A 22,956-nucleotide genomic window follows, 5' to 3' on the forward strand; every position below is an offset into this window, starting at 1 on the left:
ACCATTTTTGTAGCAACACACTTCTTTCAGCAGTATAATACTGATCAACTGATGCTCAAGAGGGTATGATACTGCAGTGACGCAGACAAAGGGGGTTGTAAGTAATCCAAAAAATTGGGATCACCTGTTGGAATTTGTAGCACCAGCTTTCAAGCCTTGATCAACCTCCTACAGAACAGTTTTGAATTGTTAACCCATTTTGAGTTCCCTGAAAAAATGTCATGAAGAGGCTGTGTGCAGGCAGAGAAGCACCTAAAATGCAGACTTCACAGAGCGAAAAAGTGAACTCAAAAAGCAGCTTTATTTCTGACTCAAGGGTAAAACAATAAAAACTACACTGTGGAAGTAATAACTAAACATAGAGTGAGGCACACAGGGAAACACAGCCATGAATGAGGGAGATCGCAACACAGACCAAGGAAAACACAGGGCTAAAATACACAGAGGGATAAGGAGGGAACGAGAGACACAAAGGGAGCACAGCTGGGAGTAATCAAACCTGAGAAGACCAAGAGGAAGCAAAACGGTAAACATTAACATAGGACATGGACTGTCAAAGTAAAACAGGAAACATAACACAGATGCAGACTTGACAAGGGGATACAAACCAAGCAGTCAAGTCCCTTGAAACTGATGAAATGAAAATGAAAAGTGAAAAACTGCAGATCAGTCACATCTTGATTGATTTGCATGATTTTATTTAACAACCATTATGGCAGTGTAGAAGCAAAATTACAAAAACAGAGACTTCATTTAATTTTGATCTACCATAAAAAACCATTAGATTTAGAGAAGCACATACGCAAGATAAGTAGTGTTTGATAAGCTATATTTAGACAAATGATTACAGTTGATCATTTTCTTGTCTTTAATTTTGTTTTCTCTGTGGTACAGCTGTAATCTCCTGAAGGAGGCGCCCTTCTCCTCCTGTAACAGTGACATTGACCCAGAGCCCTACATAACTGCCTGCACCGACACTTTGTGTAAATATCCTGCAGTGGACGGACTCAACTGTCAGTTCCTGAAGGCCTACGCCAGAGCCTGCAGTCAACACAACCACACTCTGGATGGCTGGACATCAAAGACCGGCTGCTGTAAGACCTTAATAAGACCTTAATAAGCTCTCCTTTGTTAAAACCTGAACTCTGGAGTTTTAGAGCTCACGTGTTTTCAGGATAATACATCAGTGTGTTCCTCTGTAGCCTCTGAGGCCTTCTGTCAGGACAGGACCTGCAGCGATCACGAGTTCTGTGGTGAGAAGACGGTCGGTGGTGACACTCGCTGCTTCTGTCGGGACATTTTTGCCTCCAAGTACCAAGCAAACAACTCTTTGGGTATGACAGCTGTGACATCACCATGACAACAGGGCTGAATAATGGAGGAAAACTTCTAACTGTGATTTTTCTGACTGATATTGTGACGTTCAGGTGATCCAACAGTCTGCATGCAGGACTCTGCTTCAGTCACTCTGGTCGGTTGTCTCCTGGAGGACAAAGGCATCGACTACTCTGCCTTACACCTCAACGACCCGACCTGCAGGGGTCGGGTGGACGAGCTCACCCACATGGTGACCTTCAGCTTCAACAGCAGCAACAGCTGTGGGACGGTGGTCATGGTGGGTTTCATCTCCTCCTCTTTACCTTCTACAAGCTAGAGTTGGATGTCTCGAGACCGGTCTTGGTCTCGAGACCGGTCTCGACGGACTTTTGTCTTGGTCTTGTCTTGATCTCGACGGACTCTGGTCTTGATCTTGTCTTGGTCTCGCTGTCTCGGTCTTGCTGTCTCAGATCAACATAGTGGTCGGGAGATTTGGAGTCAACAGTATCCATGACACACAGCATAACATTTGATAATGTATCATGCGCAAAAGCTTTAGCTCTAAGAGCCGTGCTTAGAGAGTGCTTTTTAGTGAATCAGAATAGTCGACTCCCATTGAGCGAGAGCCGGCTCCTCAATTAATTTCCTTTCCCTGCTCAGCTGTCACACAGCGACACACAGTGGCTCAGCCATGCTCAAATCCCTCCACATTGTGGCATTTTATTATTTCGCCTTTCGCACCCTTCAAACACAACTAAATGCAACCCGTTAGATTGAGCAGTATGCCCGGTCAGTAAGTTACAGAAATGTAAGCGACTTCGTCTGTCATAAAGTTTGCGTTCATAGAACACAAATAGTTTTTGGTAAATGCAAAAAAGAAGCATTCGGCAAAGTGCAGTTTTTGCAAAGTCTCCTTGACCGAGACAGCCGGGACTACCTCAACCTTCACCAGGCACCTGGAGCGCAAACACCCTCAAAGGTAACAAACACCTTCAAACTCTTCTAACTACCTTTCCAACCTCAGATGACGTGGTCATGTTTATGTAATATTGTTATCTATAATGTGTTCTTCAAACATTATAAATTATGTAGGGACAGTTTTTTTGCAACTGTCCCTGCAGACATAACTTTAACTTAACGTTACAGTACATGCTATGTACAGGTAGCTAGCGCTAGCAGTGGCGTTCAGCTACTTAAACAATTTTCATTAACTTTAGGTATTTTGGTGAATTCATTGAGCAGAAATATATTGAAACCATTTCAGTGAGCACTTTAAGGGCTGGTATGGTGTGGTTTGTTGTCGACTTTAATGGGCATATTTATGTGGTTGCTGACTAGAGTTGGATGTCTCGAGACCACTTTTACGTGGTCTTGGTCTCGATGGACTTTTGTCTTGGTCTTGTCTTGGTCTCGATACCCTCTGGTCTTGGTCTTGTCTTGGTCTCGGATTAGGCGGTCTTGACTACAAGTCTACTACAAGCAGCCAAACATCTTCTAGCATCTGCTGCTCTGCTCTGTTATATTTTTTAAAAAAAAACAAAGCAAAACAAAGAGGAAGCTGGTTAAAGTGAGTTGAAATGACTAAAAAGATGCAATGTAATATTTTTTCTCTTGTGCATACTCATCTGCTTACGAATTATATGCTAGGCTGTTGGTTTGCCAAACCGGTTTTATACGCTTTTATTATATTTATGGTAGTGTGACATCTTAACAGCAACTCAGTTAAATATTATTTGATTCCAGTTGTCCTTTATCAAAAAGCAACACTGTAAATAACAGCTGTTTACAGAAGCCTAATGACTGTCACATGAAAAAGATTTATTATGATTAATTAACATTTGGTGCAAGATAATAACATTTATTATCTTAAGATAGTAATTCTCAGAAGGGAATCACTACCTTACCGTAGTGGAGGGGTTTGTGTGTCCCAGGGATCCCAGGGGCTATGTTGTCGGGGGGCTTTTGCCCCCTGGGAGGGTCACCCGTGGTAAACTAGTCCTTAGTGAGGGACCAGACAAAGAGCGATTCAAAAGATCCCTATAAATAGAGCATCAAGGGAACAGTTCACCTTGCGCGCTTAGGGTTATCAGAGCCCTGCCCTGGAGTCAGGCCCGTGGAGGGTGCCCGAGGTCGAACGTCTGGTGAACGCGCCTTAGTCTATGGGGCCCGGCCGAGCACAGTTCGAAAAAGGTCTGGAGATCAACAGACAAATTGATGCTGCTGCAGTGATGACGCTGTACCAGTCCATCGTGGTGAAAAGAAAGCTGAGTGTAAAAGCGAAGCTCTCAATTGCCCGAGGGCAAACATCTAAACACGCATTGAAGCACACAGAGAAACATACAACCATGAAGCAGAACGTGTCAATGGACAGAGAGAAACAGAAGGCTTAACTACACAACACAATGACGAGTGAACAGGAAATACATTGGAAACACAGCTGAGACAAATTAATGTAATGAGACAGAGGCAGCAAAACTAAACACACTGAAGATGGAACTTAAGACTGTCAAAATAAAATAGGAAACACAATGGCACAAGGAGGGAACAAGCCAATAGGAACATAAACACAGACGCACAGGGAGGGACACAGAGGACAAAGACACAAGGGGACCCTATATGTACAAGAAGCTTGTGCATTTGGAGTTAGATGTTGCATTGAACATGGAGAACAATTCCCAATCTCTTCATCACCTCAGAGTTATGAAAAAAGCTAATTAATTTAACAATGATATCAGGAGCTATAAGTATCAGGTCAGAAATAAAAGTTGGATTGATGCATTCCTATTTCTTTGTGTTGACCAAGAAATCATAGTACCTGGTAAGTTGTAGAAACATAACAGATCTCTGTTGATTCCTGATGTCCAGCATTAAAAAATTATACATATACTATAATTTTAAAATGAACCGACTTGTTCAGCGTCATCTGATTGTGTGACTCCACAGACCAACAACAGTGAACTCATCTACAAAAACACCATCATGACCCAGAGCAGCTCCTCTGACATCATCACTCGTCACGACCAAGTCTACATCGACTTCTCCTGCGTCCAAACTCAGCCGGACATCAAGACTGCCACCTTCAGGATCAGAGACAGGTGTGTGGTTGAATTACTTTAAGATGTGAAGCTTCTCATGAGGTTTGTGAGTCAGAGAAAGCTGAAGTGTGTTTGTGTTCTGCAGCTCTGTGATCCAGCACATCACATCTGGAGTTTGGGATTACACTCTGACCATGAAGGCTTTCACCAACGTCAGCCACACACAAGCTGTGGAGTCCAGCATTGAAGTGCAGCTGAACCAGAAGATCTGGGTGGAGCTGAAGACTGACGGGCTGGACGGAGACGTGGTCGTCGTGGTGACCGACTCCTGCTGGGCAACTGACCAGCCATCACCCGACAGCACTCCGAGATACGACCTGATCATAAACGGGTGAGACAGACTCAGAGAGTCATGTGGTTTTGATCTCTCTCATGGACTCCTGAACAAAGTGTGTTTTCCTGTCTGTGAGCAGCTGTGCCAACCCTGCTGACCAGACGGTGCAGGTGGAGGACAACGGACTGGGAACCTCCAACTACTTCTCCTTTAACATGTTTGAGTTCACCGGGGGTTCTGGTGAAGTCTTCCTGCACTGCAAACTCCACGTGTGTCCCAAACAGGAGTACAGCTGCCTCCAGGTACAGCATTCTGCTAACACACTAGCAGCATGTGTTAAGCTCTATCAAAACATACCAAATTTGCATCTCAGAGTTTTATTATCGGTATTTGCATGTAACTACTCCTACATTACTGAATTTTAAAGATGTATTGATCTGGCATACCTGTACCCACAGGCAAATTAAATCTCTAAAATTCTTCCACGGCTTTGATGTTTGCATCACATAGTGACGAATGATGACCCAAATGCAGTTCAGTAGGCAGACAACATACATAACATAAAGCGCTTCATTAACGGCTGTTCAAGTGATCAACCAGGAAAACATAAACAGAATCCACAGTAACAATGAAATAAGGAAAGGTTAACACACAATTTAAAACTGGAACTACTAGACATGCATAGACACAATGATTGCAATCTGAGCACTCACCACTCTTCCCACATTTTCGATCAAAGCAGCCAGCCTTGTGGGCTTTTGAACAGCATTCACCGTTGTCTTCAATTTCCAATAAACCAGGGCCAAGCCAGCTCAGATCAGGAAGAGCCCCTTTATCATGGTGCTGAATAGGTAGATGTCTTCAATGTCTTCAATAGACAGTCCCGCTAGGCACATGATGCACCACTTCTGCCACCCATAAATCGTGTATCTGGAAGGAAAGTCCCTCCAGAGCACGCAGGCTCTCCCAATCCTAGGCTTCTCGTTGAGAAAAGGGTGTCAAGTGCATTAAGGGACCAGTTAATCAAAGCCATAGTTCTTCTTTACTTTTTAGAGGACAAGAGCAAGAATGAGAGGCTCTCTCAGGGTTAGAGTGAGACAAGACCAGACAAGGACATAGAAGCAGCAGCAGGGAAGATAAGGGTAAGGAGAGGGTGAAAGATGCATCCGCCTCCTCCAAAAGCCAGAGCAAAAAGACTGCAAGGGAAGTAAAACTTATACAAAACACTGGACACTGGGAATTAAACTGGTCCAATTAAGGGATTCTGACACAAAAGCTATAATGTTTGCTCTCAGCAGATTCAGTCCTGAATGAAAGGATCAGCGTTGATGTTCTTAAGTCTGGACTTTGTCTCTCTTTGTCTTTAGACTTGTCCTGGAGCTGCTCGCAGACGCAGATATGCCAGGCCCAAATATGAAGGTGAAGCCTTCATCAGCATGGCCTGGACTCATTAGGTAAGACACAGTCTGCTGTTTTAGATGATATCATTCTGAGACCTGTGCTGATAGTTAGTGCTATTCATTAGCACAATGAAAAGCCTCAATATAATAGAAACATCTCAAACCTCACTGATGGAGGGTGAAAGAAAAACTACAGAAATAATACTGATTCCAGCTGAACTATGATTTCAGGTTCTTGAATTGAGTTAAAGCAAATATAATGTCTTTATTATTCCCACTAAAAGTCTATAAACTTGACATCTGATGAGTTCGATCTTCTAAGTCAGTGAAATGTTGGTTGTCTGTAGCCTGACAGTCCAGGATCAGGGTGAAGGTCCATCTCAAATACTGATGATGAGCAGATAAGAGGAAGAAGTGGGAGGAGAACGATAGATACAATTTGGTATGACACCAGAAACAGGAAGATTTTCCAGCATTCAGTGTCGTTCATCTTCTCAGGTGGTTTCCATGGTGACTCGGACTGATTGACAGGCTGCCCACCTCCATGATGATCCCTGTCTTTTGATGATGATCCGGATGCTGGTTGTATGAAAGATTGAGCTGTCTTCTGGCTGCTATGGTGTTGTGATCACTACACAGCTGGAAAAGGCAGCAGTTTTATTGGAAGTATTGTAAGGACAGGACCAAACAGAGAGATAATGATTCTGTTCCTTATGGGTGGAAGTAGCTCAGGAGGTAGAGGAGGTCATCTACTAACCAGAAGGTTGTTTGTTTGAACCCTGGCTGCTCCAGTCAAAACACTAACCTGAAGTTGCTCTCTGATGCAGCCATCGGAGCATTTACTACATTTTATTATTAACATGGTGAAGGGAAGTGTGTCAGTTTTTTTTTATTTATTTGAACAAATTGATATATTCCTCAAATGTCTCCAAGCAAAGCTGGTTGCACTCTAGAACTTCTGGGGACCAGTAGGGTGTCAAATGTTGGATTAGAATTGAGACTAAAGACTTGTTGGACTTGTGCCCTTCTGAATATAAACACATCTTTGGTAACAGGTCTCACAAGCAATAAAGAAGCATTCCTTCTTCTCAAGTTGTTTTAGGTGAAGATGTTTTACCGTACTCATAAAGATGTGAAAGTATCCATTTGAGAGGAAAATGAAATGAAATGACAAGAGGAGAGTTTGAGAAACATATATTTTGGGGCCATAAAGTCCCATATAGATAAATGGAAATTGATTCTTTACCAGGGTGAGTCATTAAAAGGAGAGCAGTATCATTTATTCCCTTACTCCTTGTTTTCTAGCTGCTTTTGTTTTAATTTGATTATGTATGGGTTGACTTTTGAATTTTGCCTTCAAGTGATCATTCAAGAGTTATTGCTGTGTTCTTTTTTCTTATTCTGTCTTACTGTTTGCATGAAAGACCAAAAATAAAACAAAAGGTCAGGGTAAAAATGAAGCTTCAAGCATTTTTTTGTTATTTCCACTGTCTCACTAAGAAACTGTTTAGCCCGAACTCCATTAACTACAGTGGTTTTCTGAATGACACGGGGCTCTATATACACTGAGAACAGTGCATGTTTATGCAGGCTTCATCTATTTAACACCTGTTAAATCAGAAAGAAGAAGGCAATGACCTGTTTTTTCTTCTGTTGAGTAACATTTTGTGGGCTACCAATAAGTACTTTGTACTCAGCATAACTCTAAACCAGAGTTGAAGTATTAAACCACAATAAGTCTCTTTCATATATGAAGAGAGATTACAAGACAATAAGCAACAATCCATATTAGAAATAGAGAAAGAGATGAGATAAAACATGTAGCTTCAACTCAGTGATGTTCTGTGAGGGCAAGCACTCAAACAGTGCTTGTCCAATGAAATCTAAATATAGATTGTACCAAAGTGAGAACAATCTCTCTTCTTGTATTTCAGTATTTTGACACATAAAACTTTCTCCACTGCCTAATTGCATCCATCCTACACATGACTCCACTGCAGTTAATTATTGTATCGGGCATCAGATTTAACTCTAAGCCTTCTTGATTTACTATTTTAAACAATACTTTTTTTTATTAACAACATAAAACAACAATGTTAGATAACGGTGAAGAAGATGTACTGATAAACTGGATTACAGGACATTTTGCAGTGAAAAATGCCGAGTTAAATGCATGGATCTGTGAAAAGAGACTAACTTAATGCATATATAGATTCAGTGTAATGACTTTTGTGTTGTTGTTCTGACAGACAATATGACGTAGCTTGGCTGTAGAGTGGAGTTGGTTTACTTTGGTGATTGCGGTGTTACCGTCTTTAAACATACAGGCTTAAAGATTAACGACAGGTTTCACTCTCCACAGTCACGTGTCTATAAACCAATAAATCTGCTGATCTAACAGGAAAGTAGCAATCAGCTTTCTGGCTGCTCCACCCATCTCTTTGTGTGCGCCCTCTGAAGCAGATGCTCACCAGGCAAATCTCTGCCCTCCTCATCCTCTCTTCCTGCATGTGAAGTTGCATCTGTCTCCCAACACAGAAGATTTAGAATGATTTCTTACTCATGATTTATATGATCGATAAAGTTTATTACAACGTTACAGTGAAACAAAAAAATATGGACCTAAATATTTATTACACTCTCACTGCAGTATTTCTATGAATTGAAATCCTTGTACAAATCAGTGAAATCAGTGTGAAATTGTAAATCTTTGTAACGATATGTTACTTTTACTACATTGATTATAAATGATAATTAATGATAATAAATCTTTGCACTCATTAACATATAAAGTAAACAGTTAAAGTAAATCTGAAACCTTTCCAAAATGAATTCTGAGTGTTTCCAAATCTTCAGTCCGGCTCATAAACAGGAACTTCTACTGTCACGCAGCACAAAATTTAAACTGAAGCACTGCTGCTGTGGCTTCACCACAAACCCACATAACTTCCTCTTCCTCTGAGGGGGCAGAAATCCTGATGCTGGGATTGCAGCAACATTGGTCCTTTAAATCATGTGACCTGAAGGTCTATATTTGGTGTCATCGACACGGCCCCCGTCTCAAAGTGACATCGTCAACAGCGATCTGTCCACTTCGTCCAATCCTCCGCTCGGCCTTGAGCAGCACCTGCACGCACACACATCCGTCATCATCAGCTTCACAAACTCAGCTCAGCAACAAATTTGGGTCATGTACGTCTGCCTCACCCTGTCCAGAGAGTGTGTTGTCAAGGTAACATGCGTGTGTCTCCAACCGTGCCCACCTGTCCTACTCCAGAGGGCGGGGCCATACCTGCAGCAGCAAAAAGTGTTACAGAGGCGACTCCAGCAGGAGTTAACAGTCGTGGCACTTTGACTCGAGTACCTTTGGTCTCGTCCCTTTTTCCTGACGAACAGCTGCAGCACGCCCACGTGATGCCCCGTCAACCAATGGGAGAAGGAGAGACACAGGTCGCCATGGCTCCAGGAAGGGACTACCTGGATGGCCAGTCGAGCACCACGGATGCTTGTCTGTCCCGCCTTCAGCTCGGGGACAGATAGGTACCACCCACCTGAGACACATACGATCATCAGAGCAGAAACTGAATTGAAACTAATTCTACTTTTCACTGGGAACACATCATGTCAATCAGACATCCTTACTATGACATGAAAATGTGTGTGTGTGTGTGTGTGTGTGTGTGTGTGTGTGTGTGTGTGTGTGTGTGTGTGTGTGTGTGTTACCTGCAGGACTTTGAACCGTCTCCCAGTGTAGATCTCCCTCACTGTCAGACATCCAGTCACAGAGTCTGTGACTGAAGCTGCAACGGAGCTCCCCGACCTCTACGATCAAAGAAGGGAAACAGGAATGCTACTAAAGTCACCAGCTGGGGGAAGTTTGATATGACCCTGTAATCTCCTCTTTTAAACAGGGGAATGAGATGTGTCTGCTTTTTTAAAAATATGAATATTAACCTCCTTTATCACGCAGTGTAACCGGTGCTTACCAGGATCGTCTCTGGCATCTTCCGCGATGTTTCCCAGCTCGATGTCAAACTCCCACACGTGGTTGTGACCGGGATGTCGAGGGACTGCAGAGCACACACACAAATAAGTAAACGATCAGTTTATCCTAAATGTATTATTTGGTTCATGCTGATATTCAGTATTTAAAATGCTTCTAACCGCCCATCAAAGACATTCAGTCTATAAACCAACAAAAGCAAACACACCAGCACATATATAAACGAATTACTGAAAATTTTAAAAGAGAAAAATCAATGTTAATCCTCTTCAACCAACACGCAGGCTTTGTATACACACATGTGAAAACCAGACTGAAGTCCAAAGTTTGCAGTTTTTACTTTCTTACATATCCTAAAAAAAATTTAAAGTCTAGATTAGCATGCAAAAACTGGTTTCATTTTTCTACCTTTGTTTATTTTCATGAATCTTTAACTGGAAGACATCAATCTAAGTCACTTCTTTGAATTATTTTGGCTTAGTAACAACGCAATCAGACAAAAACTTACTTCAAGACCTCCCAGTAACGATTTACAAAAGGTAAGAATACTGGAGCAGTGATTAGCACTACTGCCTCACAGCAACACCATCCTGGGTTCGACTTCACTGTGTGCCTTAGAAGAATCATCTTTTTTCAAGATATTTTCTCTCAAAATGAGAAAGAAGCATTGACAGGCTTGTTTTGAACTTTTTTGGAAGGAGTGTTTCAGCACTTCCTTTAAGATATTTCTCACATGTTTAAAAAAAAATCTTATTTTAAGAAATCTTACCAAGTGAAATCATCTTACTGCCAGATTATTTCGCTTGATTATAGTCTCGATCTTCTTAATTTTTTGTTTCTCATATTAAGTAGCTAATTTTTGCGTTTTGAGAGGAGGCTTCACATCCACCATGATCTTGGTGGAGCTGCTGAAGCTCTAACTGGCAGTGTGAAGCTTTATAAAACTTTAAGTAGACCAAACATACTGAAACATGAAGGTTAGCTTTAACGCTATTGTATCTTCTGCTTGACCTTCTTTCATTTTTGACTGTTTTTGATATTTTTTACTTTGTTGCATCTTCTTAATCGAGCATTGAAGTCCAACGAAAATAGAAATTTCTTTATTTTTGTAGTCAAGTATTTTATGTTAAAAAAGTACTCTGTTTCATTTGACATTACTGTGAAATTCAACAACACACCAACTAATTTAATTAGTTTTCTTTTTCTTTCTGCTTTAACCTCCTAAGACCTGAACTCTTCCACGACATGTATTTTTAATTTTTCTTTGATATTTGGGCATATTGGGGCCCAATGAATGTAGAAAACAAAGAATTACCAGATTTTTTTTTCAACCTTATTTTTGTTTTTAAGAAAATTGAGAGCCACATATGAGGATATTCGTTTAAAATTTTGATAGAACAGTAGCAGTATAATGTCCTCGTAAGTGGATATCAGGCCCCTGTACACCAAAATTGAGTATTTTAGTCTAAATAACTAAATCAATAATAATGTGATGTCCACATATGTGGAAGCCAGGTCCTAGGAGGTTAATATTAAATGGCCTGCATTTGTATAGCGCTTTTTTAGTCCTTAAGGACCCCAAAGCGCTTTACACTACATTCACACACTGGCAATAGCAAGCTACATTGTAGCCACAGCTGCCCTGGGGTGCACTGACAGAGGCAAGGCACAGGACACAGGCGCCACCGGGCCCTCTGACCACCACCAGTAGGCAAACACGGGGTTAGTATCTTGCCCAAGGATATTTGGCATGCAGCCAGGATGCAGCCTGGGATCAAACCACCGACCTTCTGATTAGTGGCTGACCTGCTCTGCCATCTCAGCTATAGCCACCCCAATTAGAATTTACACAAGTGTTGGACTTTCTTTTCCATCCATCCATCTTCTTCCGCTTTATCCGGGGCCGGGTTGCGGGGGCAGCAGCCTAAGCAAAGAGGCCCAGACCTCCCTCTCCCCGGCCACCTCCTCCAGCTTATCCGGGGGAACACCAAGGCGTTCCCAGGCCAGCCGAGAGATATAATCTCTCCAGCGTGTCCTGGGTCTGCCCCGGGGCCTCCTCCCGGTGGGACATGCCCAGAACACCTCACCCAGGAGGCGCCCAGGGGGCATCCTTGTCAGATGCCCGAATCACCTACTCTGGCTCCTTTCGATGTGGAGCAGCAGCTGCTCTACTCTGAGCCCCTCCCGGATGGCCGAACTTCTCACCCTGTCTCTAAGGGAGAGGCCAGCCACCCTTCGGAGGAAGCTCATTTCTGCCGCTTGTATCCGTGATCTCGTTCTTTCGGTCACTACCCACAGCTCGTGGCCATAGGTGAGGGTAGGGACGTAGATCGACCGGTAAATTGAGAGCTTCGCTTTTACACTCAGCTCCCTCTTCACCACGACGGACCGGTGCAGCGTCCGCATTACTGCAGCTGCAGCCCCAATCCGTCTGTCGATCTCCGGCTCCCTTCTCCCATCACTCGCGAACAAGACCCCGAGATACTTGAACTCCTCCACTTGGGGCAGGAACTCATCCCCGACCCGGAGAGGGCTTTCTTTTTTCTTTTTCTATTTTTACTGGTCAACATTCAGATCTGCATCTGCATCTGTCCCATATTACAGACACTGAGTCACTTTTACGTTGGGGTCCGTGAAAAGTTCAGACTTTAGTCCTTAATAGTTTTTGAGAAACTGATGATTTTAGTGTTTGAAAAAATGTCCTGAAAGTTGATGAACTGGCTTTAAAAATAAAAGTATTTGATACATGAAGCTAACATTTCACAGCAAACATTTTATAACATTAACTTTGTACCTGGCCATAATGAAACACAGCAACAAGAGCGACTTCTTCCCAATTAATTAATAAACAGTGTGATTGGGCGAGCTCATACTCGGCAGGTCCGTGGATGTGTGCTGTGTTTGTGTGTCCTTACTGTGCACGTCTCCTCGCTGCTTTTGTGTCACGTCTTTGTTGATCTTGTTGTTCACCGTGGTGGTTTGCAGCGAGGTACTCGGCAGCACTGTAGTGATTGCTGGTGTTGTTGTTGTTGGAGGAGGAGGAGAAGAAGGTGTCGTCTGGGTTGTAGTTAGCAGAGTGGTGGGTGTAGTTGAACTTGCAGTGATGGTAGTAACATTTGTTGTTGTACTAGGAGTAGTAATAGCAGAAGTGGTGGACGGAGGAGGCGTTGTGGGAGTTGTCGTATCCATTTCAGTTGTAGTAGTAGCAGCAAGTGTTGTTGTTGTCACAGTAGTGGCAGTAACTGGTGTAGCAGTGGTATCAGTTATAGGTGTTGGAGTGGTGGTCATAACATCAGTGGATGTAGACAGGGAGGTTGTTGGGATGGGGGCAGTTGTGGTGGTTGGAGGAGATGTAGCGGTAGTGATGATGGTGGAGGTCATGGGAGTTGTAGTTCTTGGTCTCTGCGGTTCTACAGTCACTTTGGGGATGGCTATGAGTAAAACAAAGAAAGTAAACTTTACTGCTGCCTCAGAGTTTAAGGCCAAAAACAAAACTTGCAGTCGGGGGAACTGCTGACGTGCTTAAAAACAGTGTAAACCTCAGGGAGGACAGGCAGGTGAAAAATGAGTGGTTGTTAGGCGATATTTGTACAGTCTGGATAAATTGTGTGCCATTAACTGATACACAAGAGGCATAAGACCAATAAAACAACTGGAACAAGAACTAGTGTGCTGGGACGTAAAGAAGTGAACTTAATCTTCCCATCAGCTGTAAAGAAGAGAAAGAGATTCAGGTTTCCTTCATGTTTCCATGCTGTTGATCTACACAGGCTGTTCTCAGACCCAACTTTATATTATATAATCTGTTTGTCTGTCTATTGTTTGTCTGCTAAGACATCATATTTAGACTTTGTGTGATGTTAGTCCAATGACAGCATTTCAGAGAGAATTTAAATAGTTTTAACTTATATCTTTTAACACAGGTTCTCTCCTGTGAAATACAACTTTTTTTAAAAACCTATATATTAATAGGTAAGTGTACACTAATATATAATATATATTACTGTTGGCAAACAATTAAAATATTGAATCAGATTCATCACTGGGTTACTGTGGATTAATATTGATTAGTCACGATTAAATATCCTTCATTTTCATTCTATATTAATCGCATTTCATTTTGCATGAGCAAACAGACTCAAGAAAAAGGGAAAATATACGCACTTAACATGTTTATTGAACAGCTTGAACATTCACGTTAACAAAAAACTCTGTAAACATTTATCCCCTCTCTCTCTCTCTGTCACTCTTGGCGAGGCACTTCAAGTCCTTGAAATGAGGAACCAAAGCTATGTAAAGAGCGTGTTCTCATTGATATTAATAGGTCTGCAGTTTGTTGCAATCCACATGGCATTGTTTCAGTCAATATGTCCGAGGTAGACTTACTGAGTCCCCTGCTCCGTGAGTGGTTTGTCGCAAGCTGGGTGACGCATTAGCCAAAGTCCTAGCACCATCCCAGACTAATGTATGCTTTGGGTCAATGTGAAATTTTAAGCTCAAAGTGCTTCGGTGAAAAGAAAATTCCTTCTGGCACAATGTGCATAATGCTTTATGTCGGTCGACTGCTCCGTCTTGTTATTTTTTAATACTCAAATTTCCCATTGAGAAATCATTATCATCTTCCATAGAGTTGATTGGTTCAGCTGCCCGTCACTACCAGATCAACTGCCTATTTGCGAATGTGCAAAGGTAACTCTACTTGGACAAACTGCCCGAAATGTGTTAGCTGAAATATTTCAGGGATTTTGAGTCATTCTGTGCTCCAGATGCGTTAATTACATTAAAAATTTTAATCGCGTTGACCGTGATGGCGGATTAATTTGCTTTAACGCGTTAGTTTTGACAGCACTAATTAAAACATAATACTATAAAAGATTATGAAATCCAACCTCAAAGGAAAAAATTCACATGGCATATTGCACTGTGTCATTATTTATTTAAATCTAAACCAGAAGCAGTGTGTGAAGATATGACAAAGCCAGTGTTCATTATGTTGTTTCAGCCCAAAGTGGAGCTAATTATAAGCTCAACACCTTTTTTAAAGTTTTGTGTTTTTGGTGGGGAAATTTACAGAAGCAAAGCTGAAGTTCAGCTCAGACTTTGAAGCAGATTTTATCATTGAAATGTGTCTGACTGGTGCCTGCAGTTCACCAACACCTGCCTCTCATCTGTCCTGAGTAGCAATAAAAGAGTCAGAAGACAGAGACTGAAGGAAGGTCTGGGACACTACCGAATCAACAGATCTAAACTTTTTTCCATCATTTTACTTTACCGTGCTGATTATATGATTGTGTGAAATGCAGCATACAACTTCAGAACTCGACAGATTTCTCTTTTTATTTGAAACGACAAGAAAAGTCTAAAGAATAAACCCTAACCTAACCTTTTAAGAGATGGACAGGTGTTTGTGATAAAGAGCTGTTTTTACCTTTGCAGCTGCTGTCTTTACACTTGCACTTTGGAGACGATGGATTCAGAGAGCAGAACGGACGAGTGTCCTTATCTGGTAACAAAGAGAGAAACGAGGAAGAAGCGCCTTCTTTTCTTTTTTCTTTTAACTTCTAACAAATTAAACTTCATTCTGATTAAGTCTGAAGAATAAGTTATTTACAACACCAGAAATCCGTCTAAAAAAATGAATTCGACTAACAAAGCATATTTTTATGGCTAAAACAGCAGATAAAACATTCCATTAAAACAAGCAGCAACCTCCAGAACTAAAAATAAAGCCAGCATGGAATTGATAGACTGCAGTCCCTCTAATGTCCACTTGAGGGCCCCCCAAACTCAGTCAGTCCCCACAGACTCAGATGTCAAACTGGCCACCTTCACAGCAGACTAAACATGTTTCCAGCCTGCTACAAAAAACGAAAACCATTTTGGTCTTTATAGATCATTCGAAACAGGCAGATGTCGCTGCTAGCTGTCTGCTAGGCTCCACCTCAGGTAACTAGAGTCCCTGAACTGGACCTGTGGCATGTTTGTCATATTATGCTGTTATCGGAACATTTTACATGTAATTGTCTGACCGCTAATATGGCTGCTGTGAAGTTAATTGCAGTAAACCTATCTAACTATGGGTTAGATATTTAGATAGGTGTGATGCACCCATACAGTCTTGTGATGCTGCTTGCAAACCAAATACGCTAGCATTAACTGATAAGTTAAAACTTCACCTTCTTGTCCAAATATGGTCACTTCCCCCCCAAAATTAATTAATTAATTAATTAATTGAAACAGCAGGGCAGTGGCTAAAATGCTAAAGAGTCTATGTACAGCCACAGTGACTTAGCAGGGAGTTTTGTGAATAGTTAAGACATATTTATGTATAAGAAGAAATGAAAGCTCTGTAAAATCACATTTTATTTTATTTTACTTTAATCTCCAGGGTTTTAGCCTCACCGATGCAGGTGTACCGCCCGTTGATGTACACGAGTCTGAAGCCCAGGTGACATTTACAGATGAAGCTCCCGAAAGTGTTCACGCACTTTCTGCGACGAGGACACACGCCTCCACCCAAGAAACACTCGTCGATGTCTGAACAGAAAGAAAAAGGTGGAGGACGAAAGATGATCCTGCACTTCTTCATCCAGGAATTTAAAAAAGCAAGCTAACTTACCGACGCAGGTGTGTCTGTCTGGACCCAGGCGTAACCCTGGCGATGGACAGGTGCATCGCACTGCCCCTTTGATCACCTCACAGCCATACTGACAGTTGGCATGGTAACAGGTTTGGGCATCTGCGAGCGTACAGACACCGAAAAAAATCAAAGTATGACTCACAGAGAAAAATAAACAGGACAAAAAGGATTATAATGTTTGTCTTTACTAAGAGACAACTCATAAAACACTCTGCACAAGAAAAACAAGTAGGCCTCATAAAGCTGGTGACTGCACTGTGTTTTAGCTTATAGCTCACACTGAACACGTGCATAAATACTTCTGCGAAAGGGAATCGAACGCTCGATGAGTAACTCACTCCTGCAGCTGCCGTCCGGCTGCAGCACGTACCCGTCCACGCAGTAACACTTGTAGCTGCCTGGCGTGTTCATGCAGCGGTGTTTGCAGGGCCGAGGCTTCACGCCACACTCGTTCAGATCTGAAACTCACACACACACAGAGGGGGTATTAAACATAAAACTCCTCCCTGTTTTCACTCATCTTGTCAGCCTGCGGGATTAACCTTTGACCTTAAGCCCTGAGCATTTTAAATAAGTGTGTGTTTGTAAAAACACCTCTTGCTCTGAGACAAAAAGTGCATTCCAGGTGGAACAAATCACCCACTCCTCAGGTAAACACCTGGTTTAACCCTTTATTACCACAGGCTCAGTAGCAGGGCCATTTTACAAGCGCTCTTTAAATTTCCATTTGTGCTACAGACAAACTTGAATCATCTTTGGAAAGGAGAGAAGACGGGCTTTATGCTGACAGTTGATTTATCGTGGCAGCACAGAAGAAAATCAGCTCCAAATAGATTTTGCCATGTGCGCTTCACATTTTGGGCTCGAGAGAAAACTGAAATGGTTCCTGAAAGAAGAGAATTATTTTATAATTTAGCAATTTTGTGTGTTAAAGGGTTAAGTTATCTAAATGAAAGGAAGACAGAGCGGTGTGCTCTGAAGTGTTGGAGAAACATCTGAGTTTAGATAAACTCAGGACTGAAACCATCATAAGCAGGACGGTCGTCATGGCTTCAAAGGGCTTTTTGAGGTCTCTCAGTGAGTGTCCTCTCAAAGACAGAAGTCCAAACACACACAGCGTGTGTGTTTGGACTTCTGGGGGGGTCTCCAGATGCTGTTTTATGGTCAGGATATGAGTCATAATGAAGCCTCTAATCAGGACATTAACACTGTGTGTGGGTGGAGTAGGCCTAAGATTAGAAACAGTAGTTAGAGTGTGTTTGTGTGTTTTGGGGGTCTTCAGGTAAAACACGCCCTTGCAGGTCAAACAAACATGACAGGAATGCATCTGTTTTGTTGAGGCAAAACAGATGCATGATGGGCAATCTGATCTCTGTGAAACCAGGAGTCCACATCTGGACCAGCTCCCTGCAGATGTGCTGAAGAGTTCTCACTTTGTGAGCTAACTTTATGAGCAATCTCCTATTCTGTCAGGTTATTAAAAGGCAGTTTTATATCTATCTTAATTTAGAAACACACCTGTGAGGTTCACTGCTGCACTGCTCATGCACTGAGGTTAATTTAGAAGCAGATCCACAGTCAAGTTTTAACATGCATATATATTAACATACAGCTTTCGTACTTTCTTCTCTGTACCCACACACACTAGCAAAAATCACACTAGCAAGATGTGACTGAAGTACAGACTTCCGGCTTTAATTCAAATGGGTTTAACAAAAGTGCTCAGGAATCACAGCCATTTTTACCCAGTTGACTGACATCAACTGCTTGGAAGGCAGCTATGCTAACCACTATACCTCCAACATTCACAACCACCAAACAAACATGAATGAATGACTAAAGGCAAAGGCTTCACAACAAGGTGCAAAACACTGGTTAAATTCAAAAACATGAAGGTGAGATGAGACATTTTTATCAGAATGATGGAGGATAGAAACGGGCAATGATCCAAAGCACCACAGTATCTATCTCTGCCATGGTATGGCATGGCCAGTTTAAAAAAATTTGATATTCCTTATTAACAGCAACACAGCATCTGTGCATCACTCATATCTAAATGTAACACCTCCATTTAATTACAAATGCATAAAAATAGAGAAGTTTGAATAGGTACGTCTGAACCTGGTGTACTCTGTGCTGAGTAAAAAGACATACCTTGGTTACACGCCTTTCCCGTGTATCCTGGGTGACATTTGCACTGGTCTGGTTTCACACACTCTCCATGTTTACAGCCCTGCTGGCAGTGAGCTGCACACACACACACACAGAGGGTGTTAACATACACTGAATCATGTACAAACATATGTAAGGCTGACTGGCTGCAGATCAGTTTTCAGTCCTAAATAAAATAACACACTCCGGTCTCTGCAGCTGCTCCTTCAGTGTTTAAACCCTGAACAGATGCACAAAAACACAGTTAAAGCTGATTTCCTTCCTTCCAAGCAGCTGCTGGTTTAACAAAGAACCATCAGTCAACACAGTCCAGTTTATTTGTCGACTGGTTTCCATCACCAGTCTGACTGTGGTCCCCCATTGAAACAAATGTAAACTTTCTCTAACCAACATGCTGGTTTTGCTGGGGATGCTAGCTTGCTAGCATTAGCTGACAGCTGATCACTGAACCCTAGGGTTGAAATACCATCATGTCTGACCTCACAAACCAACAAATGCCTGATCACAAAAGCTAAAACTGAAGCTTAAAAATATGCAGGTTAAAAAAAAACTACAAGTGACATCACTGTATCTACTGCCTTCTTCTATATACAGTCTGTGTCTTTAACAGCTATCAGCAGTCGCATTAAGTAGGTTAAAAGTCCACTGGCTGATCAGTTGGTTAGGGAGGATTTTAGCCTGACTTCACTGAAAGGACGTATAAATGTGTGTCCTTACGTTCACATCGCCCCCAGTCCAACTGTTTCCAGCCCCAGCAGCACTCCACGCTGTTTCCATAGCGACAGAGTCCACGGGACAACGTGGCCTGGTCCGCCCAGCTGCAAACACACATGAACACACAGCATGTTTGAGGATCATATCATGTTGTTAGGATTGGGGCGTTGTGGGGGGGTGTTGCTGCCTGCACGGGGTCATGTGACCCTGTGGATGAACAAAAATCCAATGAACTGTTAGGACAACAAGAAAAGACACAGAAACAATCTGAGGGAGAAACATGACTTGAGGCTTTAAAAAACTACTCTGTGGCTCCATGACTTTTTTATGTCGCCTGTACTAGTTGAGACCGGCTGGAGAGAGAGAGAGAGAGAGAGAGTGTGTGTGTGTGTGTGTGTGTGTGTGTGTGTGTGTGTGTGTGTGTTATTGACATCTCCTGTTTCCTGGTGCCTGTCTGAACATGAAATATATCAGCCATAGAGGAGGGGAGGGTGCTGTGCGTGCCTTTTTTCCACTCCCTCCACATACTTTCCCCTCTTCATCATGTCCTCCTCAGTGTTCCCATCATCATTCATTGCTAGTTATTTTTTAACTCTGGATTTTCTTCTTCCTTTCTTCCCAGGTCTCTCCCCTTAGAAATGAATTCACGGTTTTAGTTGCTGTCTTTTAGTTAAAATGTTCTTTAATTGCACAGACATTAAAGTGTTTGACTTGTTTGCCTTTTCTTCAGCACTGCTTCTGAGCCAAACCCTTTAATTAGAAACAAGACCATGCAGAAAGGAAGAAGACGCTCGTGTTTTGCACAGGTGTGCGTTACTGTGACTGTCACTGAAAAGCACCAGACAGTTGAAATGTATCATTGTGAGCAAGATTATTTAGAATTATCTAGTTACATTTATTTTTAAAACATGTTTTCAATGAAATTGCCTTAAAAAAGCTTAACCAGCTAAAACGAAAAAGAAATTCCTGACCTGTCGTGGTCCAAGCGCTGGCCCCGTGTCCACAAACAGAAGCAAGACAGGAGAACTATGGTCAACATCCTGCGGTTTTAACCCGGGACACTAACACTAGCACGGCCCGGGTTAGTCAAACAGTTCGCTCCAAATATCTCGGATTTCGGCAGGGAACCGGTACCCGTGAAAACTTACACAGTGCGTAAAATAAAAAAAAACCCGAGACATTTAAAACATGCAGTTGGTTAAAAAGAAGGCTCATCAAAAGTGCAAAAAGCCGCTGAATCCAGTGAGTAAAACATAAAAATAGATCAAAAACGACATGTAGAATAACACAGCTGCGATGCTAAATGTGAGAAAAATGAATTAAAAGCCGCTAAATCATTGCGCTTCTCACTGCCCTGCGCGCGAGCAGGCGCGAGAGAAAGAGAGCCGGGAGAGTGTCCTCGCGCGCTTGAATTGGACTGTGTGGAGTCGCGTGCCGGGGAATAACCCGACAGACATTCGGACAGCGCGCGAGCAGGAAGTTTATAGTCGTTAACACGAAGACGGATTTGTTTCTTTAACCCCCCACGCGCTCTCTGTTGATGCATAAACACAGATGGAGCGTAGGCGCGTGGGGTTATTCATTCACGTCCGTTTTCATGAACATCTTGCACCAATCAGAGCCTTTCACTTCATGAAGCTGTTCCCCTGTGACGTCATGTTCTTAGGCAGTCAGGAACGACCAAAGTTACAATGTTAATAAATAATTACTGATACTTTTTTCCCACTATTATTATTGACGGTAGTACTAGTAATAACAACAAGAACAATAATAACAGTGTTATTTTGTCATCAACATTTTAACTGCTGTAAAAATAATTTAGGCAATATGGAATAAATAAAATACGGTTGACACTGTGTTACTCTATATCAATATTTAAGATATTAACATAGATGTTTAAATTCTGATAAGAATATATAGTTTGCAGTTTATGACCCTCGTATATGTGTTCATGGATAAATAAAAACAAAGGGATAACTCAATGAAAGTATGGCAATTTTATAACAGTTATATTTGAAGTTAAATGATCTCATTAGTGATAATTAAGGATGTGGTTCATGTTTACAAGTAGCTGGCACAGCTGTCAGGAGCTGGCTGATTTGTTGTTTTCTTTTGGAGATTACAGTCTTTGTAAAATCTGTGAGTTATATAGGAACCTAAAATACCAGAGCTACAGCAAACTTTATATGTGTGCGCGTGTGTGTGTTAACATCAGTGATTACATTAGCTACAAATATGCCGTTATGTATGTTACAAAGTTTCCTCAGTTGTCTGTATGATGAGCAGATAGAAAGAAAAAAAGCTATTTAGTGCTACAATGAGCAGATTTCAGCTTGTGTACAGGTAAATGGCCTGTATTTATATAGCGCCTTACTATTCCCTAAGGACCCCAAAGTGCTTTACATATCCAGTCATCCACCCATTCACACACACATTCACACACTGGTGATGGCAGCTACATTGTAGCCACAGCCACCCTGGGGCGCACTGACAGAGGCGAGGCTGCCGGACACTGGCGCCACCAGGCCCTCTGACCACCACCAGTAGGCAACGGGTGAAGTGTCTTGCCCAAGGACACAACAACCGAGACTGTCCAAGCCGGGGCTCGAACCGGCAACCTTCCGATTACAAGGCGAACTCCCAACTCTTGAGCCACGATCGCCCCAAGGTAGGACACAGAGGTCTGTAACCTCTTTGGAGTAGACATAAGGACACTTTAATTTGTATTGTTCAAATGGACAAGAGTGGGAAAACTATTGAGTAATTACATAAGGAAAGGAATGTAGCATTCATTTTTTTAGAGTAACATCCTGAACACTCACAATAAGTCATAAACCTTCAAGCAAGGGGGTGGACCATCAGCTGCATACAGACCAGTTTTGGTCTGCTTTCGGCTAGACCAGTAAAAAAAAAACTGAGATAACCTTTATGCAAACATCTTGGTTGGTTTGTGAAAAGCATCTTTAAATATTTCCTACAATCTAAAATTAAATGCAAAGTCATCAATATGTCTGACTTTTTCCACATTCAGTACTGGGAACAACCCAAGGAGAGCCATCAGCACAGATCCCTGCAGTGTGGTGCAGCAGATCATGGGTAAAGTCTGTCACAATATCTTAACAGTTCAAAAGATCCATCCAGTGGGCTGGTTTACTTCCTGTGGGCTAAATGTTTGACACCGCTGCCTTACAGGGTTAAACTGTAACTGACAAGTTTTTTTTTTGTTTTTTGTTTTTTTGCTTTAATCCATCATTACAAAGTAAATAAAGCAAGTGAAGTCAGCGCATGTTGACTCTTTAAAAAAACCTGCAAGAAGTTTGAAGAAGAATTTGTCTTTTAAA

The 22,956-nt window shown here is 42.0% G+C and overlaps 2 protein-coding genes across 2 annotated transcripts in view; one reads left to right on the plus strand and one right to left on the minus strand.

The window, feature by feature from the left end:
* LOC147334426 (scavenger receptor cysteine-rich type 1 protein M130-like) overlaps nucleotides 1-6,140 on the plus strand; it is a 28,665-nt gene extending 22,525 nt beyond the window's left edge. The window contains exons 14-20 of the mRNA XM_086272298.1: nucleotides 895-1,094; nucleotides 1,203-1,334; nucleotides 1,428-1,615; nucleotides 4,261-4,412; nucleotides 4,498-4,743; nucleotides 4,826-4,988; nucleotides 6,054-6,140. Of these exons, the coding sequence (XP_086128424.1) occupies nucleotides 895-1,094; nucleotides 1,203-1,334; nucleotides 1,428-1,615; nucleotides 4,261-4,412; nucleotides 4,498-4,743; nucleotides 4,826-4,988; nucleotides 6,054-6,140 (1,168 nt within the window). The remainder of the gene's footprint in view (nucleotides 1-894; nucleotides 1,095-1,202; nucleotides 1,335-1,427; nucleotides 1,616-4,260; nucleotides 4,413-4,497; nucleotides 4,744-4,825; nucleotides 4,989-6,053) is intronic.
* A 2,528-nt stretch (nucleotides 6,141-8,668) lies between these two features.
* On the minus strand, nucleotides 8,669-21,143 carry LOC147334427 (nephronectin-like). Its single transcript, XM_086287332.1, has 13 exons — nucleotides 20,587-21,143; nucleotides 19,619-19,719; nucleotides 18,884-18,976; nucleotides 17,068-17,187; nucleotides 16,709-16,828; nucleotides 16,492-16,626; nucleotides 15,518-15,592; nucleotides 13,005-13,520; nucleotides 10,073-10,156; nucleotides 9,810-9,908; nucleotides 9,451-9,637; nucleotides 9,294-9,378; nucleotides 8,669-9,213 (listed from the first exon to the last, which is right to left on the minus strand). The coding sequence occupies exons 1-13, from the start codon at nucleotides 20,652-20,654 to the stop codon at nucleotides 9,127-9,129; spliced, it is 1,770 nt and encodes a 589-aa protein (XP_086143458.1). The 5' UTR covers nucleotides 20,655-21,143; the 3' UTR covers nucleotides 8,669-9,126.
* Between the last annotated feature and the right edge of the window lie 1,813 nt (nucleotides 21,144-22,956).

Source organism: Aulonocara sp. 'chitande type north' Nkhata Bay, linkage group LG3, assembly GCF_057382095.1.
Source record: "Aulonocara sp. 'chitande type north' Nkhata Bay isolate Kocher_YH1m ecotype deep benthic linkage group LG3, A_spYH_male_GT1.1, whole genome shotgun sequence".
In the NCBI taxonomy this organism is placed as follows: domain Eukaryota; kingdom Metazoa; phylum Chordata; class Actinopteri; order Cichliformes; family Cichlidae; genus Aulonocara; species Aulonocara sp. 'chitande type north' Nkhata Bay.

What these genes read in the sequence shown, in the direction of transcription:
- LOC147334427 (XM_086287332.1), bottom strand. Translation starts at nt 20,654, where the DNA reads ATGTTGACCATAGTTCTCCTGTCTTGCTTCTGTTTGTGGACACGGGGC. An exon ending in GCCGGACGGCAGCTGCAGGA is followed by an intron (nt 16,829 to 17,067) that starts GTGAGTTACTCA and finishes GTACGCTCGCAG; the next exon opens with ATGCCCAAACCTGTTACCAT. An exon ending in GCAGCGAGGAGACGTGCACA is followed by an intron (nt 10,157 to 13,004) that starts GTAAGGACACAC and finishes TGTGCTCTGCAG; the next exon opens with TCCCTCGACATCCCGGTCAC.